Source organism: Sodiomyces alcalophilus (assembly GCF_042370955.1).
Source record: "Sodiomyces alcalophilus JCM 7366 unplaced genomic scaffold ACRALscaffold_2, whole genome shotgun sequence".
Classification (NCBI taxonomy): domain Eukaryota; kingdom Fungi; phylum Ascomycota; class Sordariomycetes; order Glomerellales; family Plectosphaerellaceae; genus Sodiomyces; species Sodiomyces alcalophilus.
In genome coordinates this window covers 753,349-779,009 of record NW_027263533.1, presented here as the reverse complement: position 1 = coordinate 779,009, position 25,661 = coordinate 753,349, and the positions used below count along the sequence as shown (strand labels likewise).

Here is a 25,661-nt window from a genome sequence, read left to right as displayed (position 1 = left end):
TTAGTGGCGGTACAAGTAGGGATGACTTGCGTCTCAGGTATATTTCGGGCAATCAGGGCTGAGAAAAGTACAAAGGATTCAAGTACTCCCCTCCCGAATGTACTGTCCAGCCTTGGTCCCCTAAAGCCGGCCGGCAGAGCAGGGATTTTCATCGCCTTTGTTCTCCAACCCAAAAGATGGATTCCCGCCACGGCGTCAGGTACCAAAGTAGGCTCTTCACCTTATCGAGTCAGGTTGGTAGAGGCAACACAGCTACGAATACTCGTGTTATACTTCGTACGTATCGAGATATTTTTAGCTTCTCATTCATCTCCTCTACAGGCAATCGAGATCTTGCACGGGGTACTGTGTAGTTAGGTACATAATAAACTGGTTTGCCTCTTCTGCAGAGCTGTTGTTGCTTTGTCCCGAAAGTAATGTCGCTGTACCTATCCGCGTTACCATGACCACAAATCCTTTATGTTCTCTGAGCACACTTATTACTAGTGCCAGCCCCAAATGGCCGACTGCCTTCCTCCACCGCCCATCGGCCATCATCGGCCTTGTTGACTCGTTGGTGGTGTGGCAATTCTTCGAAATGTCCGAGCCGGGGTCTCAACGGCAAAATCGGACAGTACCTTTGTTATTTTCGAACCCACCCCGCTCTCAGGTTCAGCTTATCCTCGCCCTTGGCCTTATCACCAGTATTCGTACCTTCGTACCTACTCTACCTCGTCGGGACTCCGTCAACGCACAGAAATGGTGGCCCTCAAGACCTACTCGATCCAGGACTCGTCCCATCTGGAGGAGGCCGTGAAGAAATACGGCCTCACAAAAGACGAGCTGACAACGCTCCACGAGAGATCCGTCGCAGCTAAGAGCACGGCATACTGCCCATATAGCAAGTTTCGCGTGGGTGCAACGCTCCTGTCGAACGACGGTCAGTGGGTCGACGGCGCCAACGTTGAGAACGCCTCGTACGGGGTGGGAACCTGCGCAGAGCGCGTGGCTCTGGGCAAAGCCGTCACCGAAGGTATCCGCAGCTTCAAGGCAGTCGGCGTCGCCGCTGACATAGAAGAGACGTGCAGTCCATGCGGTGCGTGTAGGCAGTTGTAAGTTTCCTAGGAAGGAGGGGCTCGTTGTTATAGCCGTTTTGGGGATGATATCGTGAGATGGGCCGCTCCAATATGACAAAACGAAGGAGAGGAGGAGGCCACTCCTATGGGTACCAGCTGACGACCTGAATTATCGGCAGCATCCGGGAGTTCTGTGACCCGGAGACGCCTATTTTCATGTTCAATGTAAAGGGTGAATACGTCGTGATGACTCTCTCCGAGGTGCGATTTCCCAGGTTGTCCCAGGATGTGCCTACTTCAGTTGCCTTCAAATGGCTAAAACATGCACTACAGCTCTTACCACTATCTTTCGGGCCGAATGTATTGCCTCCTCCTGAGGTTCTCGAGGCCAGGCGGCAGCAGATCTAAACCGCAACCTCTCCATCAATGGGAAATACCAGGGTAAGCCGGCCAGGCGGCAGTCGTTCACCAAGGTGGGATCTTATAGCGATGGCCTGTTCCCACACGAGTTATTTCAATAAGAACGACAAGCGCAGGAGGGGCTGGGAGGGTTGATAGGATGGATATTCATTCTGGTTCAGTTCCGGGATAGCTAATACGGCTACGCAGTCGTCCCAGAGCAAAGTAGGGTAGCAAAGTAGGGTGGCGGCCAAAAAGTAACTGGCAAAAAACAAAACATTCATGATTTTCCCCTAACCGAATAAGCTAAGAGACTATCTGGAAATCGGAAGTACAGTCATATCCCCCCAACCGTACTCTCGATGTATCGGCCTGCACCTTCAGAAGCATTAAAGGTGCCGAAGAAAACCCATACCTCGTCTTCGCATGTCATGAAGCCCCTTTTTTTGGTTGCCACCCCGCGAGCCACGATCGAAGCTGGCCGCAGGTAGCCGTGGCCACGCGACTCTCTACCCAGGTAGCCTCGACCACTCTATAGACAATCAAGAAGCCCTTGCAAACTCTCACGAATACTCCACCCAAAATGCAAAGCCGTCCAGTGACACCGCCAAGTATGCGGTGTCCAGGACAAAATCTCGACTCCTCGATTATTTGATTAGATGAGGTCGGCAACGTTCATGGGCATCTCCTCAATCTGAGTGCTGTAGAACTGCTCAATCTCGCGCATCATGCGAACGTCCTCGGCAGTGACGAAGTTGATGGCAACGCCCTTACGACCGAATCGGCCACCACGACCAATACGGTGAATGTAGTTCTCGCGGTTGGCAGGCAGGTCGTAGTTGATGACCAGCGATACCTGCTGGACGTCAATGCCACGAGCAAGCAGGTCAGTGGCGATCAGGACGCGAGAGGAGCCGGACCGGAACTCCTTCATAATCAAATCACGCTGAGCCTGGTCCATGTCGCCGTGCATGGCCGAGACGGTGAAGTCACGAGCGGTGAGCTTGTCGGTAAGCCAGTCGACCTTGCGGCGGGTGTTGCAGAAGATGACGGCCTGAGTGATGGTCACGGTCTCGTACAAGTCGGAAAGAGTGTCAAGCTTCCACTCCTCCTTCTCGACAGCAATGTAGAACTGTTTGATACCCTCGAGGGTAAGTTCGTCCTTCTTGACCAGAATGCGAACGGGGTCCCGCATGAACTTGGTGGTGACCTCCAGAACGTCCTGGGGCATAGTGGCCGAAAGAAGGACGACCTGGGTGGCCTGAGGCAGGAGCTGGAAGATGTCGTAGATTTGCTCGGTGAAACCACGCTGAAGGGCGAGTTAGAGACCGGGTAAAGGGACTCAATGGAGAAGCAGAGGTATAGGGAACATACAGAAAGCATCTCGTCAGCCTCATCAAGGACGAACATCTTCATGCTGTCGGTCTTGAGGAAGCGACGCTGAATCATGTCATGGACACGTCCAGGGGTGCCGACAACGACCTGGGGGCCATCCTGCAGGGCCTTCATGTCATCACGGACGCTGGTGCCGCCAATGCAAGCATGCGTCTCAATGTTCATGAAGTCGCCAATGGCGACAACGACCTTCTGAATCTGCTGAGCAAGCTCACGGGTAGGGGCCAGAATCAGGGCCTGGCACTGCTTGACGGCAGGGTCGATCTTCTGAAGAACGGAGATGGAGAAAGTGGCGGTCTTGCCAGTGCCGGACTGGGCCTGGGCAATGACATCGTTGCCTGTGGGCTGGAGTCAGCAACGGTTTGAACAGAAAGATAACGGGAAAAAATAAGGAAAAAATAAGCCGGTCGGGACAGCGACGTACCTTTCACAACGGGAATGATGGCACGAGACTGAATAGCGCTGGGACGCTCTAGAAAAACATTGTCAATACTTCAGTATGGTTATTGGCGAGGAAGGACATCGCAGCATACCGAAACCCTGTGGAATAGCGCAAGTCAGTACATAGCCCACACTGGAAAAGTAGGAACGACAGTGCGCGATATCAAGTCGACATCAACTGGCGGGTGAATCGGGGAGAACTCACGTAGGCATAGACACCACGGAGAAGCTCAGGCTTCAGATCCATGTCATCGAAGGAGTCGGTGACCTAGGCCAGGTTAGTCTTGGTGGTTGGGCACCACGAGTATTTCGGAACATACGCCATCGTAGTTGCTCTCAATTTGAGCTGCGAGGGGCAGAAAAGTCAGTAAAAGTAGAAACTTCCAAAGCATTGTCACGCAGACAAGCAGAGACGACGATATTTAGATGGGAGTTCCGGGGACTCGATGGACTTACTCTCGGGAACGTCCTCCAAAGACATCTTGGGTGGTTGGGATGCGGGGGTTTTGTTGGTGGGTGGTGCGTAAAAAGCGTCACTGAATTAGAATGGGAGGGGCTTCCGGGCCTCCAAAGATCGCGCACGTCTCGTCAAGAGGTGTCGCGAATATAGTAAATGAAATGAGAGTCCGAAATCAACAGACCCTCTATTATCGTCAGGAAAAATGTTGAGTTTTGTCGTGGTTGGTGGTTCAGGGTTGGTGGTGGTTGTGAAGTAAGGGTTTTTCTTTTTTTCCCCGAGGCGGGCGAAAATTTCGACCAGGGCGATATAGGAGGCTTAAAAAAAATTGGTAGCACCTACCATCGCCACACCCCACCTTGGCGTCTTACCTAATAACGTAATGCCCCACCCAACAACTCGGCATGCCTTCAATCCCACCATCCCACAATTTTTGCGACCCGAATCGACCTGACTGTGTTGACTTTTGGGGGTTGGCAGATTTTAAACCGTAGTGATAACCATGACGGTGCATCAGCGTTCCCATCCCAATGGCCTCAATGGGGGCAACGGCGCAGGAGGGGCCCAATGGCTCGTTGGAGACGACCTTGCCCGAGGGCGACGCAGTCTCAACTTCACCAACTCATCCTCTAGGCGTTTTGCCTCTAGGCAATAAGTTTTTCTTCAAGGGAACAGAAGCTCGCACATTCTGCGGAACCTTCCAAAGGTTCCCAGAGGAGATGCTGAGCTTGTTTTTAGAGTATCTTGACCAGGAGTCTCTGCGAATGTTAGGCTATACTTGTCGATATCTGTATGCTTTTGCATATGACGACGCTTTGTGGAAGTCCCTTTTTCTGTGAGTCGAAATAGCCTCCCTGCGCAGGTGATGGATCGTCGTATTTTATCAGAGTATTATGTCCCATGCCTTTGTTGGGGTGTTCAGGCCGACTTTGCTTTTCCCTTTGTAACTCGATTGGCATATCGATCCATGTGGGGTCCAACTGAAGTAGTAATCCTGGCTGACAAGAACATCTTGTTCACAGAGAGGCGAACACGGGGAGATTCGAAGGCAAGTGGCTTGGTTCTTGGCGATCAACAGTCCTCAAGCTCCCCGCTGGCCAAAAGTCCAATCTCGACTGCAGCAACGTCTTCTCCGATGTTCTTCACCGGCCCTTTGTCTGTCGATATGTGGACCTAGAACAGTTTGCGTCGAATATCCCCCCGAGATCTCAGATTCAAAGGTTTAAGAACATCTCGTATGAAGAGTTTGCAGAAAATTTGACAGGGCAGCCTTTTGTCCTGACAGAATGTATCCAGGAATGGCCTGCTTATATGTCATGGAACCTGGAGGAAATCCTGAGGCGATATGGCGACGTCGACTTCCGCGCCGAGGCTGTTGACTGGCCATTTTCGACGTATTATGACTACATGAATAACACCAAAGACGAGAGTCCGCTTTACCTTTTCGACAAAAAGTTTGCTGAGAAGATGGGGATTACCGTCGGTCACGAGCAAGGAGCAGCATATTGGTCACCAGACTGCTTTGGGCCAGACCTATTTGATGCCCTTGGTACGTTCGCCCGTTTCTGCGCATTGATAATGCTCTTCGCTAACCCCCGATCCGCGTGTACAGGAGGCGATAGACCAGCACGCAGGTGGCTAATCATCGGACCTGAGGGGTCGGGGTCGACTTTCCATAAGGACCCCAATGCGACCTCGGCCTGGAATGCCGTCCTTTCTGGTGAGTACCGCAGGCTTTCTCCTCTTCGCAAACCGCGCCTGCTAACAGAGACAAAAGGCAGGAAATACTGGATCATGTTCCCCCCATCAGCTGCAGTGCCCGGAGTGTTCGTTTCCAAAGATGGCGGCGAAGTGACAAGCCCTCTCAGTATTGCCGAATGGCTGTTGCAATTCCACGAGGAGGCCAGGCAACTGCCCGAATGCATAGAGGGCATCTGCCACGCGGGGGAGATTCTACATGTCCCAAGTGGATGGTGGCATCTGGTGGTCAACCTAGAGGCCGGAATTGCCCTGACGCAGAACTTCGTGCCCAAGTCCCCTTCCTGCGGCCACCTCTCTAACGTTTTATCCTTCCTCAAAGACAAACCCGACCAGGTGACAGGGTTCCGATCAGACATCGAGGACCCGTATGGACTCTTCGTTGACCGACTACGGGAGACCCATCCAGAGGTCCTCGACAAGGCCCTGGAAATACTGGAGAAGAGAAATGCACTCAAGAAGAGAACATGGTCAGAAGCTGTAGGAGAAAGCAAAGACGAGCCTTCGGGCGGCGGGTTTAGCTTTGGCTTTGGCGATGATGATGATGAGGAGATTCCCTAGATTATCAAATCCAAGAGTCTTTGGCTCGGCCATTTTGTTCGTTTGTGGACATCTCGAGGTTCTTGTGAAAACTTTAGAACGAGATGGGACGTAGGATCAACGCATTTCGTACAACGTGCATTTCTCGTTCTTCTTCATCGTGTAGGCCACCTTCTATTCAGAGAGGTCTATTGAACCTTGGTGATAGCTCCTTGGATACCTCAAGATAACGTCATGCGAGGTGCTCAGCCTCCCGAGGGACAAGTCATGTCACTTTTTTGTCTCTATTCCATAAGATCAGGCAGTGGATTCACCGCAACAGGTGAAACCTACTCTGTAGCCAAGATGGAACTTTCTTTTGTTCATGGGCCTCCGTGATAATATTGAAGCTGAGACTTTGTGGCGGTCGAGGGTGATTCGGGCGTTGGCCTTGGTCGGACCAATCAAAAGGGGTATCACCAATGTTACGATTACAGACCCCGACAGGTGGGGCACATCGGAGGTGCCTGCCCAGTCCATTCCCTAAACCCCAAAACGCCCCGGTGTCTATATCTCCTTTTGCTGCCTCTTGACCCTGGTTTGTCCTTACCACAAACTTCTTGGGATCTCTCTTCAAGTTCATCCCATCCATGACACCGTCGGCCTTTGCTCCAAGTCTCCGGCAAGCTATATTCTTTGCGCAAACCTGGCCGCCTCTCTCCTAGTTTGTCAGATCGCACAAGACAAAAGCCCCCCCGCCTCAGCCTCGTCATTTACCCCAGTTCCCGCAGCCTCAAGGCGTCTTTAAACCGAAGCCGTCCCCGTCTGTCTCAACGATATTCCTCCATCATCTGCGACAGAGGACCATGTGACAGCGAGGGTGCGCCGCGTTCCTCCCTTCCACTCATCGTCTTCGAACTTCTGCGCACTTTGTGTCTCTCGGTACTTCCCGCTCGCAGATCAGCCACCTAAGCGATAGCTATCAGCATTGATCTGGGGGACACCCTGAACTGTTTCCTTTCCCATAAATTTCTCTACAGGTAGGGCTTTTCTTTTCGTTCTCGTATCACTTTATCTGGTCCTTATCGGCATTGGGTAGTCTCGAGTGTCGAGCTCTAGCCGTTCTCGTGCGAATCGCCAAGTCTGACATCGATGCTTGCTGTCCTAGTAATTACTTCTTCCCCGGCCCCGTCCTGTCTTGCGGGATAGTCTACAACAAGATTCCCCACTTCGGTTCGATACCTCGGACGCCTGAGGTCAACTCGCCCTACTATTACCATCCGCCTTTTGTTATCACATAGCGCCTGTCTCTACCCTATTCCAGCATACGTGTTATATTTGTTTCGTTTTCGTTTTCATTTTTATTTTCTTTCCGAGAAGCTCTCGTCACGACTGCGCCACCATGGTTTCCGACGAACACTACGAACTGTGCCTCCCGATACTCCAAGACGCGAGTCTCGAAGATGAAGACAAGACGGACCGCTTGGAGGAGGTTCTGAGGAAGGAGACTGCATTAAGGGATTCTTCACTCGAGCATGCGATTCTCGACGCCTTATGGCGGTATCGTGACGGAGGAAACAGCGCGGCTTCTCCCCCTCCTATACGCCAAACCATCCTTCGACGGCCGTCGCCTGCATCATGGCGGGGAAATGGCACACCTCTCTCGGGGTCCCCGCGCCTAGGGGTTAGCCCCCTGGCCCCTCACGGCTTCTTCCCATCCAGCTTGACCAGAAATAAAACTTCGACCGTTTCTCCATTTTCGTCCCCACGGCCGTCGCCGAGACTCGCGTTCGCGACCCCTGCCATACCCCACAGTCCGAACCTGAATGCCTACGAATTTGCTCACGATACTACCCCGTCACAGGAGGTATTCGGTGATTACCAGACGGAGAACGTCGAATGGCTTGTCGCCGATGATGCGGTCAGTATCACGTCGTCCGTTGGTACTTCAAGTGGCCTCAACGCTGCCGCACCCGAATTTTCGTCGCTATCGTCGCAGCAAACCGACATGTCCCCGTATGACATGCTGCGCTCCATCCTAGGACCGGCGAGGACGGACGAAGAGATAGAGAGCGCCCTTGCGGTACACGGCTACGATTTGAGTGCCACTCTTGTGGCCATTATGGAAAACCACATGTCCAATACTTCATACGCTGTGAATGCAAAGGCAGAAGAGACAAAGAGCGTTGTGATCGGTAAATCCATGACCAGCGATGGCCGGCCGACGACACCGGCCAATCAGCAGAGGTTGGGCGTGATCTGCAAGTTCTACCTGTCCACGGGGCAATGTCTACGATCCGACTGCCGATTCAGTCACGACCTGAGCAACCATCTGTGCAAGTGAGTTAACTCTGCGAACCGGGATGTTCTACAAAAGAAAAGAAACAAAGCTAAACGCAATGCAGGTATTGGATCATGGGAAACTGCTTGGCGGGAGATACGTGTATTTTCTCCCATGATCCGGCACAGCTGGTGAACAAGCTTTCTGTAGACGGGGCCCAGACGCCTCCGTCAAAGCAACAAGTCAATATCCAACTGTCAGATTACAATTCGTTCCCGGCACTGCAACCAGGCACGCCCGATCAGGTGCCACACTACGCCGGGGCCGCCAGATACAGAGGGATGACGCCGCCTCCGGGGTTAAGGCAGTTCCACACGAATGACAGCCCAAGGCCGCGATCTCGTCCAGGTAGCCGGCAGCAACAAGCACGAGACACCTCCGGTGGCGCCCCTCCGCTGGATGACGCCGAAGCTTTTCCCAGCCTAGGTTCGGCGGTGGCTAAACAGGGAAAGAAGCAACACACCAAGCGGGCCGGGCACGGCAGTAAGGACAATACGACTGCAGCGCCGAGCTCCCTCGCCGATATTGTCAAGATGTCGCCGTCTCCTGGGCCCACGCCAACACGCCAGGATATCAAAAAGACAGCACGAAACGGAAGCACCGCAGTTGCCCGTCATGGGGAAAACAGCGCTGCGGCACAGGCCATTCCAAGCCCCAAGCATATCCCTTGGCTCGAAACGGGCGAGAGGGCCAACAAGTCTTACCTGAAGGCTCGACAAGAAGCTATTAAGCACGGCGGTCTCCGAAATAAGTTCTTACAAAGGTATGTCGATGAGGATAGGGAAAGGATTAGGTGGTCGATGGGCCAATTTTGTCCAGTTCCTGTTGGCGGTGGCTGACGATGTTTTCGCAGTGCTGCGCAGGCGTGGAACAGAAATGATGCGCGGGCGGCCAAGGCCCTCAGCCTCCGCGGGCAGAGCGAGAATGACTTGATGCGCAAAGCGCACCGCGAGGCGGCGCGCGAGCTTTACGAGGAACGGAACAAGGGCAATTCGACTAGCTCGGAGATCTACGTCGACCTGCACGGCCTGCACCCCGACGAGGCGGTGGAGTACCTCGAGCGGGTGCTGCTGGACAACAGCAAGGAGATTCGACCGATCTATGCCATCACCGGGACGGGCCATCACAGCAAGAACGGGAAAGATAAGGTCGGCAGGGCGATTCGGAATTTCCTGAACGAGTGGAGTTACGCATACCGCGAATTCTCGGTGCCCGGGGACCGCAACAACATGGGAGGGATACTGGGTATCGACGCGAGGAGTTACGACAAGAGTCTGGCGCGGGGCGGAGGGGCGAGTCTGGCGGAGGCAAAGGAGGAGGAGGACATTCTCAGCCAGGGAGTCGAGATTGGGGATGGGAAGGTCAGGCTCTTGGTTCGCGATCCTCCTAAAGGACCGAGCGCCAAGCGGTGACCTGCGGGGGGTGGGAGAATTTCAGCTTCAAGTCCTAGAAGTATCAGTATAAGTGGCAGATGCAGACTCGAATAAGATTCCGTCTTTGAAATGAGGCGTTCAGCCGAGATGAAGTATCACCTGTCAATCGCTGTGTAATTCTACGTACCTACGAAGTACTTCGTACACTACCTACAAGTATGGAGTATCAATACTCTCCCGAGAAGGCTGCATGATTATTAAGGTCTCAAGCTACCCAGGAGGTTTCGTGCAGGTACCGTTCTCCACCCACGATGTAGGGATACAATGCAGTACTCCGTAAGAACGACGTCAACCACACGGAAGTTGCATTGAGGCCACGCAGCCAGCACCGCCCCATTTCCGACACAGCCAGTGACGATATCGAATACCTCACCACTTACGTTTCTCTTTACAAAGTACGAATACGCTCCTCAGCTTTCCCTACCTACCGATATTCGAATTATCCGATATCCTATATCCAGGCACACGTCGAATCTACAAGGTACATCCTATTTAGAAGCAAAGAAGCCACCTCCTCCGTCCCGGGATCGAGCAGCATTCAGAGAGAACATGGCCGCGAGATAGCCATAATCCGCTCTTCCTAAACGCTGCTGTGCTGCGACAGAAGCCGAGATCATATCGTCCGACCTCCTAACTCGCTGCCCCCTCCCATTTACGATCCGACCCGGGGCCTGGTTCCGGAACCGCGGGGTTTCTGTCGTCATCAGCCATGCTCAACGCGGAACAAACGCCAGCGATGCCGCTCGCGGCCGACGACCACGACTCCGATAGACGCTCTGCCCCGTCTTCTCCCACCTCCCCCGATCCACCCGTCCCCTGGGCGCGCCGACCCGCCTCCCTATCCTCGCGCCGTCTCTCCTCGACCCGATATACTCGCACCGCCCGTATCCCCGCCCTCACGCGCCTTCACCGCACCGCCGCCAAGGCCTACCACAACCTCCGTGCCGCCTACCTACGCCTGACCCCCCTCCAGCGCGCCGGCGTCATCGCCGCCGTCGTCTCGCTCAACGTCCTCGCCATCCTCTTCCTCGTCTACTCCCACGCCATCTTCACCTGGCTGGGCCCCATAAGCCACCAATGGCGCGCCCTCCCGGGGGGGTGGCTCATCATCTGGGTCCTCGTCGTCATCTCCGCCTTTCCCCCTCTCATCGGCTACAGCACCTGCATCACGATCGCGGGCTTCGTCTACGGGTTCCCGCTCGGCTACCCCATCGTCGCCACCGCCAACGTCGCCGGTAGCCTCGCGGCGTTCTGCGCCAGCCGCACCATCTTTAGCGACTACGTACACCGCCTCGTCGGCCGGGACCACCGCTTCATCGCCCTTGGCCAGGTCCTGCGCAAGGATGGTCTCGGCATATTGGTTGCCGTTCGTCTGTGCCCGCTACCTTACTCCATCTCCAACGGCTTCCTCGCGACTGTCCCTTCCATACATCCCTTGGCCTTTGCGGCCGCCACGGCCCTGGCGAGGTAATGCCCCGGCCATGTCCTTATGCCCTGATACCCCGGGCGAAACATAACTTTGACTAACACGCAAGGCCCCAGTCCGAAACTCCTCGTCCATGTATTCATCGGTAGCCGCCTCGCCCTCATCGCCGAACAGGGCGACAAGATGTCACTGGCCGACAAAGCCATCAACTGGACCTCGATGATCCTGGGAGGCCTCCTCGGCGCCTTCATCGGCTGGCTCATCTACCACCGCACCATGACCCGCGCCGCCGAGATCGCCCTCGAAGAGAATCAGGCGGCAGACCTCGACGATGCCGACAACCGGGACGTGGCTGAAAACAGCCCCGCGCCCCGCGGCCACGGCGATTTCGACTTTGCCGATGTCGAGGCCGGTCTTGTCGATCCGGACGACATAGCGGCCCTCATGAACGAGGATGACATTAGTCTCTGGGGAGAGGACGAGGGACTGGAGGCCGACGAAAGGTATCATGACAATGACGAAAATGGTTCTGTTGACGGACATGGGAATGACAATACAAATGGGTTAGGGAAAAAATAGGTCTCTTATATATATATATTCTTTTTTGGCTGTCTATCTTGGTTGAACATGTTGGGAGTAGCTGGCGTCTATTGATTATCCTATCCTATGAGCATCATCTCTCGTTCGGTTTGCTTTGAATTAGAAAGACCGTATCAGAGACCAGGTACAGACGAGCGTAAGGAAAAGGTGGAAACGAAAGAGCGACGATGTACAATGTTATATTAGACTATTTATTTCTCATACTGCGTAGCTGGTATCTTCTGTTATTGCCCGTGTGGATTTCGCTTCCGAAGCCTTTAAACCCCGGCCCTGTTCAAAGTTATTTGTTGCAAAAACGGCAGGAAAGCAAAGAGTCGTGCGCGCGGGCGGCGTCACGTCAGTCGTCCATGTCAAAACGCCAACGCTGTTATAATCACAAAAAGGAAGAAACAAACAAACCAAACCCATTATTGTCTTCCCTGAAAGTGCTGCATGATCTGAATCGCTTGCTCGGTGGGGTACCCGATGAATACCGGTCCTGTAAAGACCATCTGCGGCGTGCTTGCGCCACCCTGTTTCGCGTCCTCGGCAGGAGGAGCAGGAGGGTTGATGAACGTGGGCTGAGGGGCTATAGGCGGCGGAGCCTGTTCCTTAGCCGGTGTCTCCGGCCGTACGGGGCCATCGGTTACGACATCACCTGCTGACTTGGGAGGGCCCATCGGCGGGGGAGAACCGCGGCCGTTCATGAGGGCAGCTATCTTGGTGTGGTCAAACGGGCACTTGCCCCCCGCACTCTTCGTGGGTGCCGGATGTCCCTGGGACGACGACGACGTCGTCGGCATGACCACGGGCGCCGGCGGTGGGGAGAGCGGAGGTCCTTGTTCCTCTTCCAAGCCGTGGGGCTCGTATACCGGCACGTGGATGCCCCATGGTCTGCTGGGAGACTCGCCTACTCGGACTTCCTTGAACGGGCGGTCAAAGTGGCCTTCCCTATCGGCGTCGGCGGGTTCGGCCTCGTCATGGGCATCAGCCGATTCCTGACCATCCATAGTGCTCGAGGTGACGGCGTTGGCCCAGTTTTCGACTCTTTCGTTTGAAGCCTTATCGATTTCCCGCCGTTCCTTCGAGGTAGGCAGCATGCGTTTGTGAAGGTTGCTCAAATCTTGGATCATGCCCACGATGTCCCCGTATTTCGCATCGAGCTTTCTTATTTGATCTTCGTTCTTTTGATTCCTCCTGAGGCACACCTCATGGCTGCGAGGCAGCTTGTGTTTGTTGGTTTCGACGTAGCGAGCAATTTCCTCCGGAGAATGTTTGTCTAAGAATCGGATCGGACATTTTGCTGGCACGGCCCCGTTTGCCTGTTGGTCGGGCTTCGGCATGGATTCCTCGTACATGGCTGCGCATATCGGATCGGAGGATTGATGAGGCGTCGGGTCCTGGGAACCTTCCTCGGCAGCCCGCTGCCCGCTGGTGTCGTCGGCGTCGGCGTCGGCTGGTGCGGGTGTTTGTGCGGTGGAGAAGGGGCATTGCAGCTTGCCCTTCTTCCCTTCAATGGTGAAATCTTGCTCGAGTACCGTTGATAAAGACGTCCCTGTTCTCGAGTTCCCAGAAAGCGTATCTCTGCTAGAGGCGCTGGTCTTGCTGGGGTCTATCAAGATAGCCAGCTCGTTGGCAACACGTCGGCCATCGCGGATAGTGAGAGCAACCCGGTTGCCGGTGTCGAGCTTGATACGGCGGGGAAGCGGGACCGAGGTTACGTTTTCTACCATGGGGCGGCGTAGATCGGGAGGAAGTTGCAATTTGGCCAGCGTCTCGGCGATTTCTGGTGCTGCGGGCGCGTATTTATCTGCCAAAAACTGGTACTATAGACAACTCAAAGGTCTGGTCAGTCGTGGTACGTGAAGCCGATGCAGGCACAGGTCGGAACATGGAGGGGAGATGTAGGGTGCTCCGCTACTGCTCTGATCAACTTTTGACCGGAGCTAATAGACAACGCGGATAAGGCGGACTACCGAAGGAAGGTATCCTCGTCCACTGTGGCGAAAGATCCGGGCATCGACTTACCTGTTCGTGAGCGAAGCGAAGCTTATGTTCGAGGATGGTTTTCCTGTCCGTTAAGCTTTGGACTTCATTGGCGAGTTCGTTGAAGGATTCGACCAAGGTCTGTGTTAGAGTGATATAATTCATCACATTGCTGACGTCAAAGTCAGTGCTTGTATGTTGTGACATGGATGACGATGATGGGGTTGGACTGAACACAGAACGCTGGACGAAATGACCAGACAGGGCTGAGCAGAAGCAAGTCGAAGTACAAGGCCAACCTTATGGGGTCGAGGCGAAGGTCGGAGTTTCGTCGGACCAGGACCCTGATCTGATAACGGTGAAGTAATCACTGTGTCATTATGACTAAGATGCACTGTTCCTTGTGCTGTTTGCCGCGGAACGGACACCGTATGGACAATGTTGTATCACATGCAATACTGTGGATTCTACCTTTCTAATCACAGCTGCAACAACCGTGTGACGTACCATGTACCTTAGATAAGGCACATTGCTTCTACTTCGTACCTACCTTACTCACCCCCGCCATCTGTTCCATCAGGGCCAGGTGCGCTCGACGGTGGGATTGCAAATTACATCGCGGTGTTTTGCTTCTAAACTCAGGCTTTCCATGGCCTTATTGTCAATAACTCTACAATAATCCCGGCCTCTCAGTGATATCTGTTCGCTGCGGAGTACTCATTCAGTTCTGCCTTTACCAAGATCGAAAGCTCCATCTCAACCCTGAGTCCCGCCATCATGATATCCAAACTGATTAGCCCTGCTCGACTCATCTCCAGGAGGTCGCATGTCCTGCCAGGTACGGGTTGCGGGCCCGGTGGCTACCAGTCCACGCGAGTCCTTCCCCGTCCCTGACTACCGCTGATCTCTCTCCATCAGACCAGCTGCTCGTGTCGGAGCTCTTCTTCGAGGTGCCCCTCGACCACTCCAATCGCAATGCGGGAAACATCCGACTATTCGGCAGGAGCGCCACCAAACATGAGAGGCCCATCGTCCCCGTGGTCGGGCCCGACGCCGTCAAGGCAGAGCAGAAGCCCTGGCTGGTCTATTTAGAAGGCGGTCCCGGCTTTGGGAACAGCGGACCGCAAGACAGCCCCATCACCCGCATGGCTATCGACCGGGGGTATCAAGTTCTGTTCCTCGATTACCGGGGCGTCGGTTTAAGCACGCCCGTCACCGCCGCCACGATGAATATCATTGGCGACCCGTCGGTTCAGGCTACCTACCTCAGCCGGTTCCGCCAAGACTCCATCGTAGAAGATCTCGAGGCGGTCAGGGCGTGCCTCACGCACGAATACCCGGAGGAGAAGAAGAAGTGGACCATCTTTGGCCAGTCCTTCGGCGGCTTCGTCGCGCTGACCTACCTCTCCTTCTTCCCGGAAGGGCTCCGCGAAGTTTTCCTGACCGGCGGCCTGGCTCCCGTTGGCAAGACGGCTGATGAGACCTACAAGGCCACCTTTCGAAAGGTGTTGGAGCGTAACCGGGCCTACTATACCAAGTTCCCCGAGGACGTCAAACGCGTCCGCCACATCGCGCGCTTCATTCAGCAGCAGGAAGGGGGTCGCGTGGCCCTCCCCGGCGGCGGGTTCCTTACAGTCCCACGACTGCTGACCCTCGGCCTCGCTTTCGGCTCGCACGGCGGCCTCGATTCGGTGCACGCACTGATTCTCAAGATGAAAACGGACCTCGACCAATTCGGCTTCCTCGGCCGGCCTGTTCTCACCGCCCTCGAGCAGTTCAATCCCTTTGACACACACGTCATCTACGCGATTCTCCACGAAGCCATCTACTGCCATCGACCGGGTATCGCATCCGAGTGGGCGGCATTCCGCGTCGGAAAGGAGCTCGAGGAGTTTTCCTGGCTAGCCCAGACGCCCGATCTCTCCACGCTATCCGACAGTGGTCCGCCACTTTACTTCTCCGGGGAGATGATATTCCCCTTGCATTTCGATACCTACCCCGAGCTGATGCCTCTAAAAGATGTCGCCAACAAGCTCGCGTCATTCCGGTCGTGGCCGACGCTGTACGACGAAGACCAGCTGCGGCGCAACCAAGTGCCCGTCTACGCAGCCAGCTTCATTGACGATATGTACGTTGACAATGGGCTTGCCAGGGAAACCGCGGCCCTTGTCCAGTACTGCAAGGTATTCGAAACCAATACGATGTATCATAACGCGCTGCGGGCGCAGACGAAAGAGGTGATGGCCCAGCTGTTTAAGCTCCGAGACAGCTCCATCGACTGAGTATTTCCCGGGGCAGTGCGCAAAAGGAGTTTAGTTTTAGCTTTCGATCGGCCTTTTATGGATATCCCCTTTCTCGTGGACTTTTGACATGCAAACCGAGCTGGGTGTTTGATGTCATTAGCATGTATTAGAGCCGACTTGGAAGATCAGTCGTGGATTCGAGTAAACAGGGAAACCGTCCATGCATTTACTATAGAAGCACGGAGGGTAGGCTCCGCAGGAGAGAAAGGGGGCTAGCTTCTCGGTGGAACAACATAATTCCTAAGCCTCGGTGCAACCCCTTGCCCGTCTCTTGTGAGCACCGGTCTTCCGCCACCCCCTGCTCGGTCTTCCGGGTCTTCTCAAACCATTTCGGGCTAGAATAATCCACTACCCTGCATAACCCGAAATTAGGTGTATTTTGGAGGTCTTTCGAAGTACACAAACATCCACAAAGGAAAGAGTGCGAGGAAGAACACCAAAACACCATACGATCAACGCACGATATCCTGATATGCGTTGTATACACGCGGCAGCTGCCCACTACCGTAATAGCTGCTTCCGTGATAGCTGCTTCCGTGATAGCTGCTGCCGTGATAGCTGCTGCCGTGATAGCTGCTGCCGTGATAGCTACTACCGTAATAGCTATAGAGTAACGCGTTTAAAGGTGAAGGTGAAGGTGGACGCGGAGGAGGAGGTAGAGGGTTACGATATAGATAAAAAATATAAAGTAGACCCATAATTATATATCACGTAATAATAGATCACGTGGCAGGTCACGTGACCTATTACCTGAATTAAATTTCCGTGGGATACAACGCGTTAAGTAAAGTGATTATATAATTAGTGGTCACGTGACTATCTTAGTCATATAGCCACGTAACTCGCGTATGTCTTATAACCGATTTCTTACGAATACAAGGAATAAAAAGAACACACTTTCCTACACCTATAATGGGTGGTCCTCCTCCTTACGCGTATCGCTCAGTTTATGCTTGTGTACATCGAAATACCTTGAAAGTACAGCTAATTTCGGCTTGTGGGGATGTAGTGGATCATTCTAGCCTAGAAGGGTTTGAGAAGACCCGGAAGACCGAGCAGGGGGTGGCGGAAGACCGGTACTCGTCTCTTGTGTCGCCATCTGCACCCCAGGTTTAGTTATTCTTCCGCTCGACTACCGAACCAGACCCGATGCGATACCCGGTTGCGAGCCCCAGGCCTTCTCGCAGACGTGCGTGATTGGTGCGCGAGATGGTCCCTGATCCCCGCTCCCTGGAGAGATGGCCACGGGGCTGCGACTCGCTATGTGTCTCAGCGTACTGAGATGTGATATATGCGAAACAGCAGACCTGGTCGGTGCATCTTCTCGTGGGAAGACTTGGCAATCAGATCTATACATGTGAATTTCGGTGGCTTTGCAGGGCGACGACTGGCTCTCTTGTCAGCGAGGAAGGGAAGTCCTTCATCCGTCCAAAATGAAAACAATGTTGACGTTTCTCCACCAATGAAGCCCGCATCGAGACGAGACGAACCCTTTCCTTTCGTGGAGATATCTCCTCTCTTAGCTTCGGGCATCTCTGGTGTGTGGGGATGGAGCAGTTTCGTCCCAGTCTCTCCAAACCGGGGTGGAGGGCCCGCCTCTGTGTCTTTACACATATAAGATTCAGTGATCCTGTCGCTCCATGCTGATCCGTTTCGCTTGTTAACGGGTTGATCGTCCTGCTCAAACACGCCACAGCCGATCAGCGACTCTTGTTTCCTCTCGCTGCCCTCGTTTCTGTTTTACCACGTGCCCATCCCTTGAAAATGGTCCCCTGGCTCAAGTCCGCCCTAGTGGCTCTTCTCGCTGCCGTCCCGGGCTCCCTGGCTTGCCTGGGCTACGACGGAGGTGTCCCCGTCCCCACGGCGCACCACTCCAACAGGCAGGTAATCGAGGTCGGTGCCGGCCAGGTCTTCGATGGCGGTTGGGCTAGGTACGACCGCGGCCCGGGCGCCTGCAACGAGCAGGCCGAGGGCGGCTGGCAGGATGCGGTGTTCTACCTCCGCCGCGGCGCCACGCTCCGGAACGTCATCATCGGGGCCAACCAGGCCGAGGGCGTGCACTGCGACGGTCCTTGCACGCTTGAGTTTGTCTGGTTCGAGGACGTGTGCGAGGATGCCATCTCTGTGGTATGTCAGGCCGGCACTACAAGAATCAAGGGGTCGGAAGCTCCGAGCATTGCTGATCACAACGTACTGTCAACAGAAGAACGATAGGCCGGGCGATCATACGTGGATCATCGGCGGCGGCGCGTACCATGCCGCTGACAAGATTATCCAACACAACGGCTGCGGTACCGTCAACGTGAGTTTCCAACCGGTCTGGCGCGGATAGAGATGTTTGATGTGCTTGCTGACTGGTCATTCTGTCCAGATTATCAACTTTTACGCGGAAAACTATGGAAAGGTCTACCGCTCATGCGGCAACGTAAGACCCCCTCCCTCTCCTTTTATCTCTTCACATTGTCTCCCTCTTCTCACGTGCTAATGTTGGGTTCGCCTCATGTTACAGTGCAGCTCGCAGTGCAAGCGCAACGTCTATGTCGAGGGTGTCACGGCCTGGAACGGAGGCGAGGTGGTTGCCATCAACGAGAAATTTGGCGACACTGCGACGCTTGTCAATGTCTGCACCGACGCCAGGGAGGCTTGCTGGATCTACGATGGCTGTGCGGGTGGCTGCTCTCCTAAGAAAGTCCGCCCTTGCTAAGGCGGGAACTCTGGATTCGTTTGGAGTATAAGTGAACGGTTCTGTCATGATAGCTTCGGTCGCTTGAAAATAGCTTCACTTTCTTGTTTTAACTGCGTATACCATCAGCTTCCATCTTGCATATTCTTCGGTGTTTGTCTATGACGGGCAATAGGGTTGATGCTTGGTCCATCGCTTGGAAAGTGGTGATATTTCACTCTCCCAAGGCGGAACAAGGCGGAAGTAGGGGCCGCGAATAGGTCATGAGTACGAGTATGCCATCATGATGCTCGTGGTATAGCCTCTTATCAGGGCCGATTTGATTTATATGAATCTCCCTTTTCAGGATATTCCTTTTCTTTTTTTTTTCTTTTTTTTTTTTTTTTTAGAAGAAGAATCTTGAGAATCTTGAGGGCATGGCACAAAATAGGACAAGTCGGTGGAGAGGAAATCATTGCTATAGGGACCATTAGCGGGGTTGTGACAAATACGTCATTGCCTTGGTGGGTGAACTCTTCACCGCTTTCCATTCTAGACCCATATCGAAAAGGCGGCAGAATAATTTCTCCACGACAAACCGCGCATTTGACTGACACACTTATCCTCCGAATTCGGTTCGCAAGGGTCACCTGCAAGATTGAGTCGTCCATCGTCTCAGGGGCTCCTGTCGGAAAAACAACTTAACATCCGTAATCATCTGCCCGCTCAAGAACGACATCATGGCAAAAAAACCCGTCATTGGACTCCTCGGCGGTGGTCAGCTCGGCCGCATGCTTTGCGAAGCCGCGGGGCCCCTCGGTATCGAACTCGTTGTCCTCGACGAGGCCAATTGCCCTGCCAAACAAGTCAATCAGAATGCGAAGCACGTTACCGGCTCATTCAAGGACCCCGAAAAAATCAGGGAGCTCGCTGCCCGGTGTGATGTCCTCACTGTCGAAATCGAGCATGTCAATACCGACATCCTCGAGGAGATCGCCACCAAGGGCGTCACCACGGGTCCCGGTACCGTCAAAAAAATCCCCGTTCACCCTTCCTGGGAGACTATCCGCCTCATCCAAGACAAATTCCTGCAAAAGGAGCACTTCTCACGGGCTGGACTGCCCGTCGCGCCGCAGATGGCCATCGAGTCTGGCCCCTCCATGCTCGACTCGTTGCGGGAGGCCCACGACCGCTTTGGGTTCCCCTTCATGCTAAAAGCCCGCAAAGGGTCCTACGACGGCAGGGGGAACTTTAAGGTGAGCGGGGTGCAGGACTTTGAGGAGGCAGTGAACGTCATGGGCAAGCTGCCCTTATATGCCGAGAAGTGGGTGCCATTCGTGAAAGAGCTGGCTGTTGTTGTCGTCAGGACTGAAGACGACGACGGACAGCTGCGCGAAGTATACACATATCCAACCGTAGAGACCATCCACGAGGACAGCGTCTGCACCAAGGTCTATTACCCCCCGCGGAAGACGCCGGCCGACATTTGCGAGAAGGCGAGGGGTGTGGCGGCTGGTGTTGTCAAGACGCTCAAGGGCAGGGGTGTCTTTGCCGTGGAGATGTTCCTCCTGGAAGATGGTACGTTGGTCACCTATTTCCAGAAATCACTGCCCGAATCAATAATGTGAAAAAGTCGTCGCTTACTTACCCACCTGCCTATAGGAAGCATCGAGGTAAACGAAGTCGCACCTCGGATACACAACTCGGGCCACTACACCATCGAGGCTGTCCCGTACATGTCTCAGTTCAAGGCCCAACTCTGCGCCATCCTCGACATCCTCCCGCGCTCACTCAAACTTCAGCCCCGCGTCTCCAGCGCCATCATGCTGAACATCCTCGGCGGCGCGCAAGAGAATTCACACGACGCCCTCGTTGATCTGTCCGCGTCGCTGTACGACGACCAGATGGACATTTTCCTGCACCAGTACGGCAAGACGTCGAAACCCGGTCGAAAGATTGGCCATATCACCGCCACAGCCTACACCCCCGACACAGATCTCGAGCAACTGGTAGCACCCCTCGTCAAGGAGGTCGACCACATCCGCCAAGGCCGCCTCGACGCCGCCTCTGCTCAGCTACGACCGAGCGATACACCCGCAGCCGGCCTCCCCGCTACCTCTTCCTCCCCCTCCTCGTCATCCTCGCGCGACCCGTCCGCTCCCCTGGTAGTCGTGACCATGGGATCCGACTCGGACCTCCCCGTTCTCAAGGGCGCCTTCGAGATCCTCGAGCGCTTCCGCGTCCCCTACGATTTTACAATCACCTCTGCCCATCGGACCCCCCACCGCATGGTCGAGCTGGGCCAGTCCGCCGTCCGCCGCGGCGTCCGCGTGCTCATCGCTGCGGCCGGCGGCGCCGCCCACCTCCCCGGCATGCTGGCGTCCGAAACCACCGTGCCGGTCATCGGTGTCCCCGTCAAGGCGACCCACCTCGACGGCCACGACAGCCTGCTGAGCATCGTGCAGATGCCGCGCGGGTGCCCCGTTGCCACCGTCGGCATCAACAATTCCACCAACGCCGCCTTGCTCGCGGTCAAGATCTTGGGCTCCCATGACCCGGCCTACAGGGACGCCATGGCTGCCTACATGAAGGGGATGAGCGACGAGGTGGAGGGGAAGGCGGCCAGGCTTCAGGAGATTGGCTGGAAGGCATACCTAGAGAAGTGATAGACTGGGCCGACCAAACTCGTTGCGAGACATTATCGTGGGTACGAATTCGGGACAGACATGACTGGACGGGGTATATGATGATATGATACCAACTGAGAGGGTGAATGGGGACATATAAAAGCATGGAAGACGGTCGACTCTTTTCTCGTCTTTACGTTTTGAAATACCATTATTGTTTCAAAGATATATCCGTCTAACTATTTGTTAAAATTCTATAACAACCTTTTTCTTTCTTTCTTTCTTTCTTTTCTTTGCAAGAGATTGGAACTTAACAATGCTGATCATACAGCCCTCTCGCGGTGAGGGCATGGTGTACAGTTCAGAACCCCTGAGCCCATCCAACTTTAACCAGCATGGATTCACGAACCCATATCTCACCTATTCCTCCAAGTCCTCTTGCATTTGGAGTTCTACAGAGTTGTCAGCTGCCCTGTATCGATTCGCCGGGGAAAGCGACAGTGCGCCCGACTTACGCCAGATCCTGTTTGCCGAGTTGGAGATGACTTGGGCTTTGGCAAGCAGCTTCTCTTCGTACTTGGTGCTCTCTCGTGCCTTGATTCGCAACTTACTCGGCTGGGCCTGTGGAATAGTAAGCCTCCGGAATCTCTCCCCGACATGGAACAACGGACTGAGCTTACTTGCATCAGAACAGGTATGAGTTCTTTCGGATCTGCGTTGGCCACGGCAGCCACGCTCCGGAATCCATTTTCCCAGAAAACACGTCTGATTTGTCCATGTTAGACGCAAAAGGGGTCCACGAACTTCCACTGGGAATGCCGACTTACGCTGTCCTGCTCTTGATGAACGTAATCTTCGCCAGGTCCAACAGATCGGCCCTCGCACCTGCTCTGAGACGGTCCGAGAAATGATCCAATGCGACGGCCATGATCCTGTGAATCGCGAATCAGCCACCTCCCAAAGAATTTACCACCCATGACACGATCCAGATCCTTACCCCCAGCCCATTTGCTCGCAGAACTTGATCATGCCGGCTCCGAACCCATGACATGTTTGGGAGAGTGTTTGAACCGTCCCCCGAGGAACGTCGTACTTGCGGGCAACAACATGAATCGGCATCTCGTTGCATAGGTCACGTAGTTGCAGAGCCAAGTAGAATCGACGATACACCCGCATCGCCTGCTCTTCTTCGGGTGTGGATTCCTTCGGGGCGCCGCCGTGTACCCTAAACACTCAGGTCAATGCAAGTACGCCTCCTCGCCGGGCTAGTACATACATCCGGTTTATTACGGACCGTTTAATGTCCAGAAAACGAATGACCCGATGTCCACTATCGTCAAGTGCTTCCATCTCGTTCAGGAACACCCGCCAGTTGACGTTGATACCGAAGTCCTGGACCGGTGTGAACATATACAGGAGATGCATGTCACCATCCATCACGAAACCTCGCAAGGCTCGCTCGAGCTCTTTGTGGATGAAGGTACCGTCGTCTGGGTCGAGGGAAGATGCCACAATCGCTTGGCCTAGCTGAGTGGCCGAATAATTACCGGCAAAATCACTGGTGATAAATCCCAGAGCCAGAAGACTGTCCAGACTGGTTTCTATGCACGCTCGAACCAGGTCGAGGTCGCCTGACGCGGCTAACAGGGTCTTTGCGGCGTACTCATCTATGGTATCTTGGCTGTTGGCGAGTCGAGTGGCAATGACTTCCAGTAGTGCCCTAGCCCAAGAATGTCAATACCAACGACTTATCCGGGACACAAAGGCCGGGACGGAGTATTACCTTTGGATACGCTGCTTGTCTGTATTCAGAGAGCTTGAAATCTGGGGAAGATCTGCATGCATCAGATCCACGACTTGCTCGAGATCGTCTTTCCGGCAGCAGAGAAACGTCTCGCCAATCTCGTCTTTGCCTTTTCGTCCTGCTCGTCCGCGCATTTGCCGAAGCATTGAAGGTCCGACGAAATCACGTCCCATGCGAGCATTGTGCAGGATAACCCTTCGAGCAGGCCTGGGGGGCAGAAAAGGAAAGAAAACAAATGAGCAACTGGAAGATTCCTCTCACAGGACGATGACATACAGATTGATACCCGCAGCAAGGCTGCATGTGGCTACACAGACCTTGAGAACACCGTTGTCGTATGCTGTAGCGATGAGCTCGCGCTCTTCCGTGGTAAGTCCAGCCTGTGCAAATTTAGAATAACATGGCATTATCAAGAGGTTCAACGGAAACGAACATCTGCCACCGAGATTAGTATGGATGGACCCGACTGGGAAGGCGTCTCTTGACAACTTACGATGAAATGCGACCCCAAAAGTGATAGTTTCTTCAAGGACGGGATCCAGACCCGTAGAAAGACTACGTAGCTCCGCGAGAAGATCAATCCGCTTGTCCACGATGTCTGCGTTTAATTCATCCAGCTGGGGCATGACTCTTGCTATCAACTTGGCATTGGACTCACAAGCTGCCCTGCTGCCCGCAAAGACGAGCACACCATAGCCTGCCCTGGCCGTCTCGTTCGCAAGTGCGACAACGGCATTCAACACGGGATCCTTGAATTCCCTATGAGCAGAGGGCTCGATACGTTTGAGGGCGTTTGTGTGTTGGGCGGCACCGACGGCCGAGCTCAGCCGTTTGACGGTTTTTAACAGCTCGCTCGTCGTCGCGGCCGGGTACACGTGGCTCTCGTACACGAGGTGCTCCTCGATCGGAACCGGTTTGTATCGCGTCTCGTACGAGTGGGCGTCAAGCCAGTCAGAGAGCAGTTTGATATTCTGAGCAAGAAGTCGCAGGGTCAGCCAAGCACACGAGATGGGGATGCGAACCTGGCGGTACGAACAGAAAGCGTTGCGCTCATGCCGACAATCTGAATTTGCTGGGGAAGAGTAAGCAGCTTCGTGGCCATTAGTTCCATTAGATAGCCTCTATGATCGTCATCTATCATGTGCAGCTCATCGAGAACCACGACTTTCAGATCCTTGACGGAATAGTCGACGATGGCCGTGTTAAGTAAAGCATTTGCCTTTATCGTACATGGTCAGTCTCGGATGTGCGGTGGGCAGTAGATGCAACCAAGGGTTTCTTGCCTTTTCTATTGTGCAAACACCAATGTCAAAGTCGGCCCAGGTTGCTTTAACCTTGCCGCCGCCAAAGAAGCCGACGACGCGAACTGTGTTCTCATCCGCGCGCCGCTGCCATATCCGCTTATTGTCATCCTCATCGGTGGGATCCACGTGTTTCATCAGGCCAGCCGCGAGGTTCCGGAGCCAGCGAACTTTCTCCTGGACAAGGGCAACATAAGGGAGAACGAGGATCGCTTTGGCGTCCTTCTCCTCGAGAACTCTCTTCAACATGAGAACTGAAAGGCTTCTCAGCACGATACTGGGGCTTGCGAGGACACAAGTCTGGACTCACCATCGGCGACCAGGGACTTCCCGCCACCGGTGGGAGCACTGTAGACGAGATTCTTTTCTCCAGTCAATAGACCGGGCGCCATCAAGCAAGATTTCTGCCATGGATATATGTTCTTAATGCCAAGACTGGCCAGGTTTTGAACCAACGGGGCCGAGAGACCATACGCCGGATGGCTGAGGGAGAGCAAGGGGTCTACCGTGCTGGTGGGAGTAGACTGGATCGCCCTTCTCTGGGAGTATTCGGAAGGATCATTGTTTAAACCTTCTCCAAGATACGTGACCGAGCTAGCAGAGAGTCTGGGCGGACCGGTTGGAAGACTGGCAGACCGCGTCACGGCCGAGGGACGGTGGGGCACTGAGGGTCGAGAATACAAGGGGGGCTCCTCGATGGAATAGGCACGCTTCTGGCCAGCCAGAGAAGTGGTCGAATAGGTCTTTCGCTGCTCATGAGCTGCCTGGACCGACGTCTTGTGCCAAACGCCATTGCTGCCGGCCATAGCAAGGGACTCGGGAGTATGGACGTTGACGTTGCCAGCGCCAGATGACTGTAGGTGCTCGGCTCGAGCAGGTCATATGAGATTTCAAAACTAGGTAGCAAGGGTAAAAGTGTGTGCGATATGAAAGGGCCACGACATTGCGTGGCTGTCAGAGCAAGACGGGCCTGGATGGCTAGGCACGGTTGGTAGGTGAAAGGAGGACGCGTCAAAGCCAACGGCCCAGTGGATCATGAGAGACGCGAGGTCAGGTGATTGCATCGACTTCCGGCGCTGTGCTGTGGCTGTGGGGGGGTTCGTGGGCCACAGCACTAGCCACCGGATATAAGCGATGTTTAACCGGGCTAACAACGGTGCACCTGGGGCAGCGAA

At 54.4% G+C, this 25,661-nt stretch overlaps 10 protein-coding genes across 10 annotated transcripts; 7 read left to right on the top strand and 3 right to left on the bottom strand.

Annotated features, from left to right (window-relative positions):
* Positions 1-738: 738 nt before the first annotated feature.
* ACRALDRAFT_2039891 (uncharacterized protein) lies at positions 739-1,463 on the top strand (the record flags this gene model as incomplete). Its single annotated transcript, XM_071020998.1, has 3 exons — positions 739-1,091; positions 1,235-1,316; positions 1,389-1,463. 3 exons carry the CDS (start codon positions 739-741, stop codon positions 1,461-1,463), a joined length of 510 nt encoding a protein of 169 aa, XP_070876485.1.
* Positions 1,464-2,109: 646 nt separating this feature from the next.
* Positions 2,110-3,771, bottom strand: ACRALDRAFT_2025249 (uncharacterized protein; the record flags this gene model as incomplete). Its single annotated transcript, XM_071020299.1, has 7 exons — positions 2,110-2,763; positions 2,829-3,187; positions 3,274-3,321; positions 3,383-3,389; positions 3,496-3,558; positions 3,611-3,636; positions 3,747-3,771. 7 exons carry the CDS (start codon positions 3,769-3,771, stop codon positions 2,110-2,112), a joined length of 1,182 nt encoding a protein of 393 aa, XP_070876484.1.
* A 506-nt stretch (positions 3,772-4,277) lies between these two features.
* On the top strand, positions 4,278-6,104 carry ACRALDRAFT_2057214 (uncharacterized protein; the record flags this gene model as incomplete). The annotated part of the gene is made up of 4 exons (XM_071021798.1): positions 4,278-4,582; positions 4,770-5,296; positions 5,360-5,467; positions 5,525-6,104. 4 exons carry the CDS (start codon positions 4,278-4,280, stop codon positions 6,064-6,066), a joined length of 1,482 nt encoding a protein of 493 aa, XP_070876483.1. The 3' UTR covers positions 6,067-6,104.
* A 536-nt stretch (positions 6,105-6,640) lies between these two features.
* On the top strand, positions 6,641-9,885 carry ACRALDRAFT_1079671 (uncharacterized protein). The gene is made up of 4 exons (XM_071018927.1): positions 6,641-7,064; positions 7,193-8,364; positions 8,430-9,128; positions 9,219-9,885. The coding sequence occupies exons 2-4, from the start codon at positions 7,427-7,429 to the stop codon at positions 9,775-9,777; spliced, it is 2,196 nt and encodes a 731-aa protein (XP_070876482.1). The 5' UTR covers positions 6,641-7,064; positions 7,193-7,426; the 3' UTR covers positions 9,778-9,885.
* Positions 9,886-10,534: 649 nt separating this feature from the next.
* ACRALDRAFT_2099707 (uncharacterized protein) lies at positions 10,535-11,803 on the top strand (the record flags this gene model as incomplete). The annotated part of the gene is made up of 2 exons (XM_071022969.1): positions 10,535-11,265; positions 11,341-11,803. 2 exons carry the CDS (start codon positions 10,535-10,537, stop codon positions 11,801-11,803), a joined length of 1,194 nt encoding a protein of 397 aa, XP_070876481.1.
* Positions 11,804-12,231: 428 nt separating this feature from the next.
* On the bottom strand, positions 12,232-14,082 carry ACRALDRAFT_1079669 (uncharacterized protein; the record flags this gene model as incomplete). The annotated part of the gene is made up of 2 exons (XM_071018926.1): positions 13,832-14,082; positions 12,232-13,629 (listed from the first exon to the last, which is right to left on the bottom strand). The coding sequence occupies exons 1-2, from the start codon at positions 13,994-13,996 to the stop codon at positions 12,232-12,234; spliced, it is 1,563 nt and encodes a 520-aa protein (XP_070876480.1). The 5' UTR covers positions 13,997-14,082.
* A 275-nt stretch (positions 14,083-14,357) lies between these two features.
* Positions 14,358-16,444, top strand: ACRALDRAFT_1060828 (uncharacterized protein). The gene is made up of 2 exons (XM_071016310.1): positions 14,358-14,627; positions 14,708-16,444. Exons 1-2 carry the CDS (start codon positions 14,567-14,569, stop codon positions 16,069-16,071), a joined length of 1,425 nt encoding a protein of 474 aa, XP_070876479.1. The 5' UTR covers positions 14,358-14,566; the 3' UTR covers positions 16,072-16,444.
* Positions 16,445-17,540: 1,096 nt separating this feature from the next.
* Positions 17,541-19,139, top strand: ACRALDRAFT_1074499 (polysaccharide lyase family 3 protein). Its single transcript, XM_071018248.1, has 4 exons — positions 17,541-18,219; positions 18,296-18,394; positions 18,464-18,517; positions 18,602-19,139. Exons 1-4 carry the CDS (start codon positions 17,857-17,859, stop codon positions 18,794-18,796), a joined length of 711 nt encoding a protein of 236 aa, XP_070876478.1. The 5' UTR covers positions 17,541-17,856; the 3' UTR covers positions 18,797-19,139.
* A 355-nt stretch (positions 19,140-19,494) lies between these two features.
* Positions 19,495-21,420, top strand: ACRALDRAFT_1068036 (uncharacterized protein; the record flags this gene model as incomplete). The annotated part of the gene is made up of 2 exons (XM_071017515.1): positions 19,495-20,332; positions 20,417-21,420. 2 exons carry the CDS (start codon positions 19,495-19,497, stop codon positions 21,418-21,420), a joined length of 1,842 nt encoding a protein of 613 aa, XP_070876477.1.
* Positions 21,421-21,801: 381 nt separating this feature from the next.
* Positions 21,802-25,292, bottom strand: ACRALDRAFT_2039882 (uncharacterized protein; the record flags this gene model as incomplete). Its single annotated transcript, XM_071020997.1, has 14 exons — positions 21,802-21,833; positions 21,897-22,002; positions 22,062-22,146; positions 22,209-22,313; positions 22,379-22,606; positions 22,658-23,101; positions 23,165-23,392; positions 23,462-23,565; positions 23,619-23,620; positions 23,679-24,156; positions 24,222-24,404; positions 24,469-24,740; positions 24,797-25,113; positions 25,168-25,292. The coding sequence occupies 14 exons, from the start codon at positions 25,290-25,292 to the stop codon at positions 21,802-21,804; spliced, it is 2,709 nt and encodes a 902-aa protein (XP_070876476.1).
* Between the last annotated feature and the right edge of the window lie 369 nt (positions 25,293-25,661).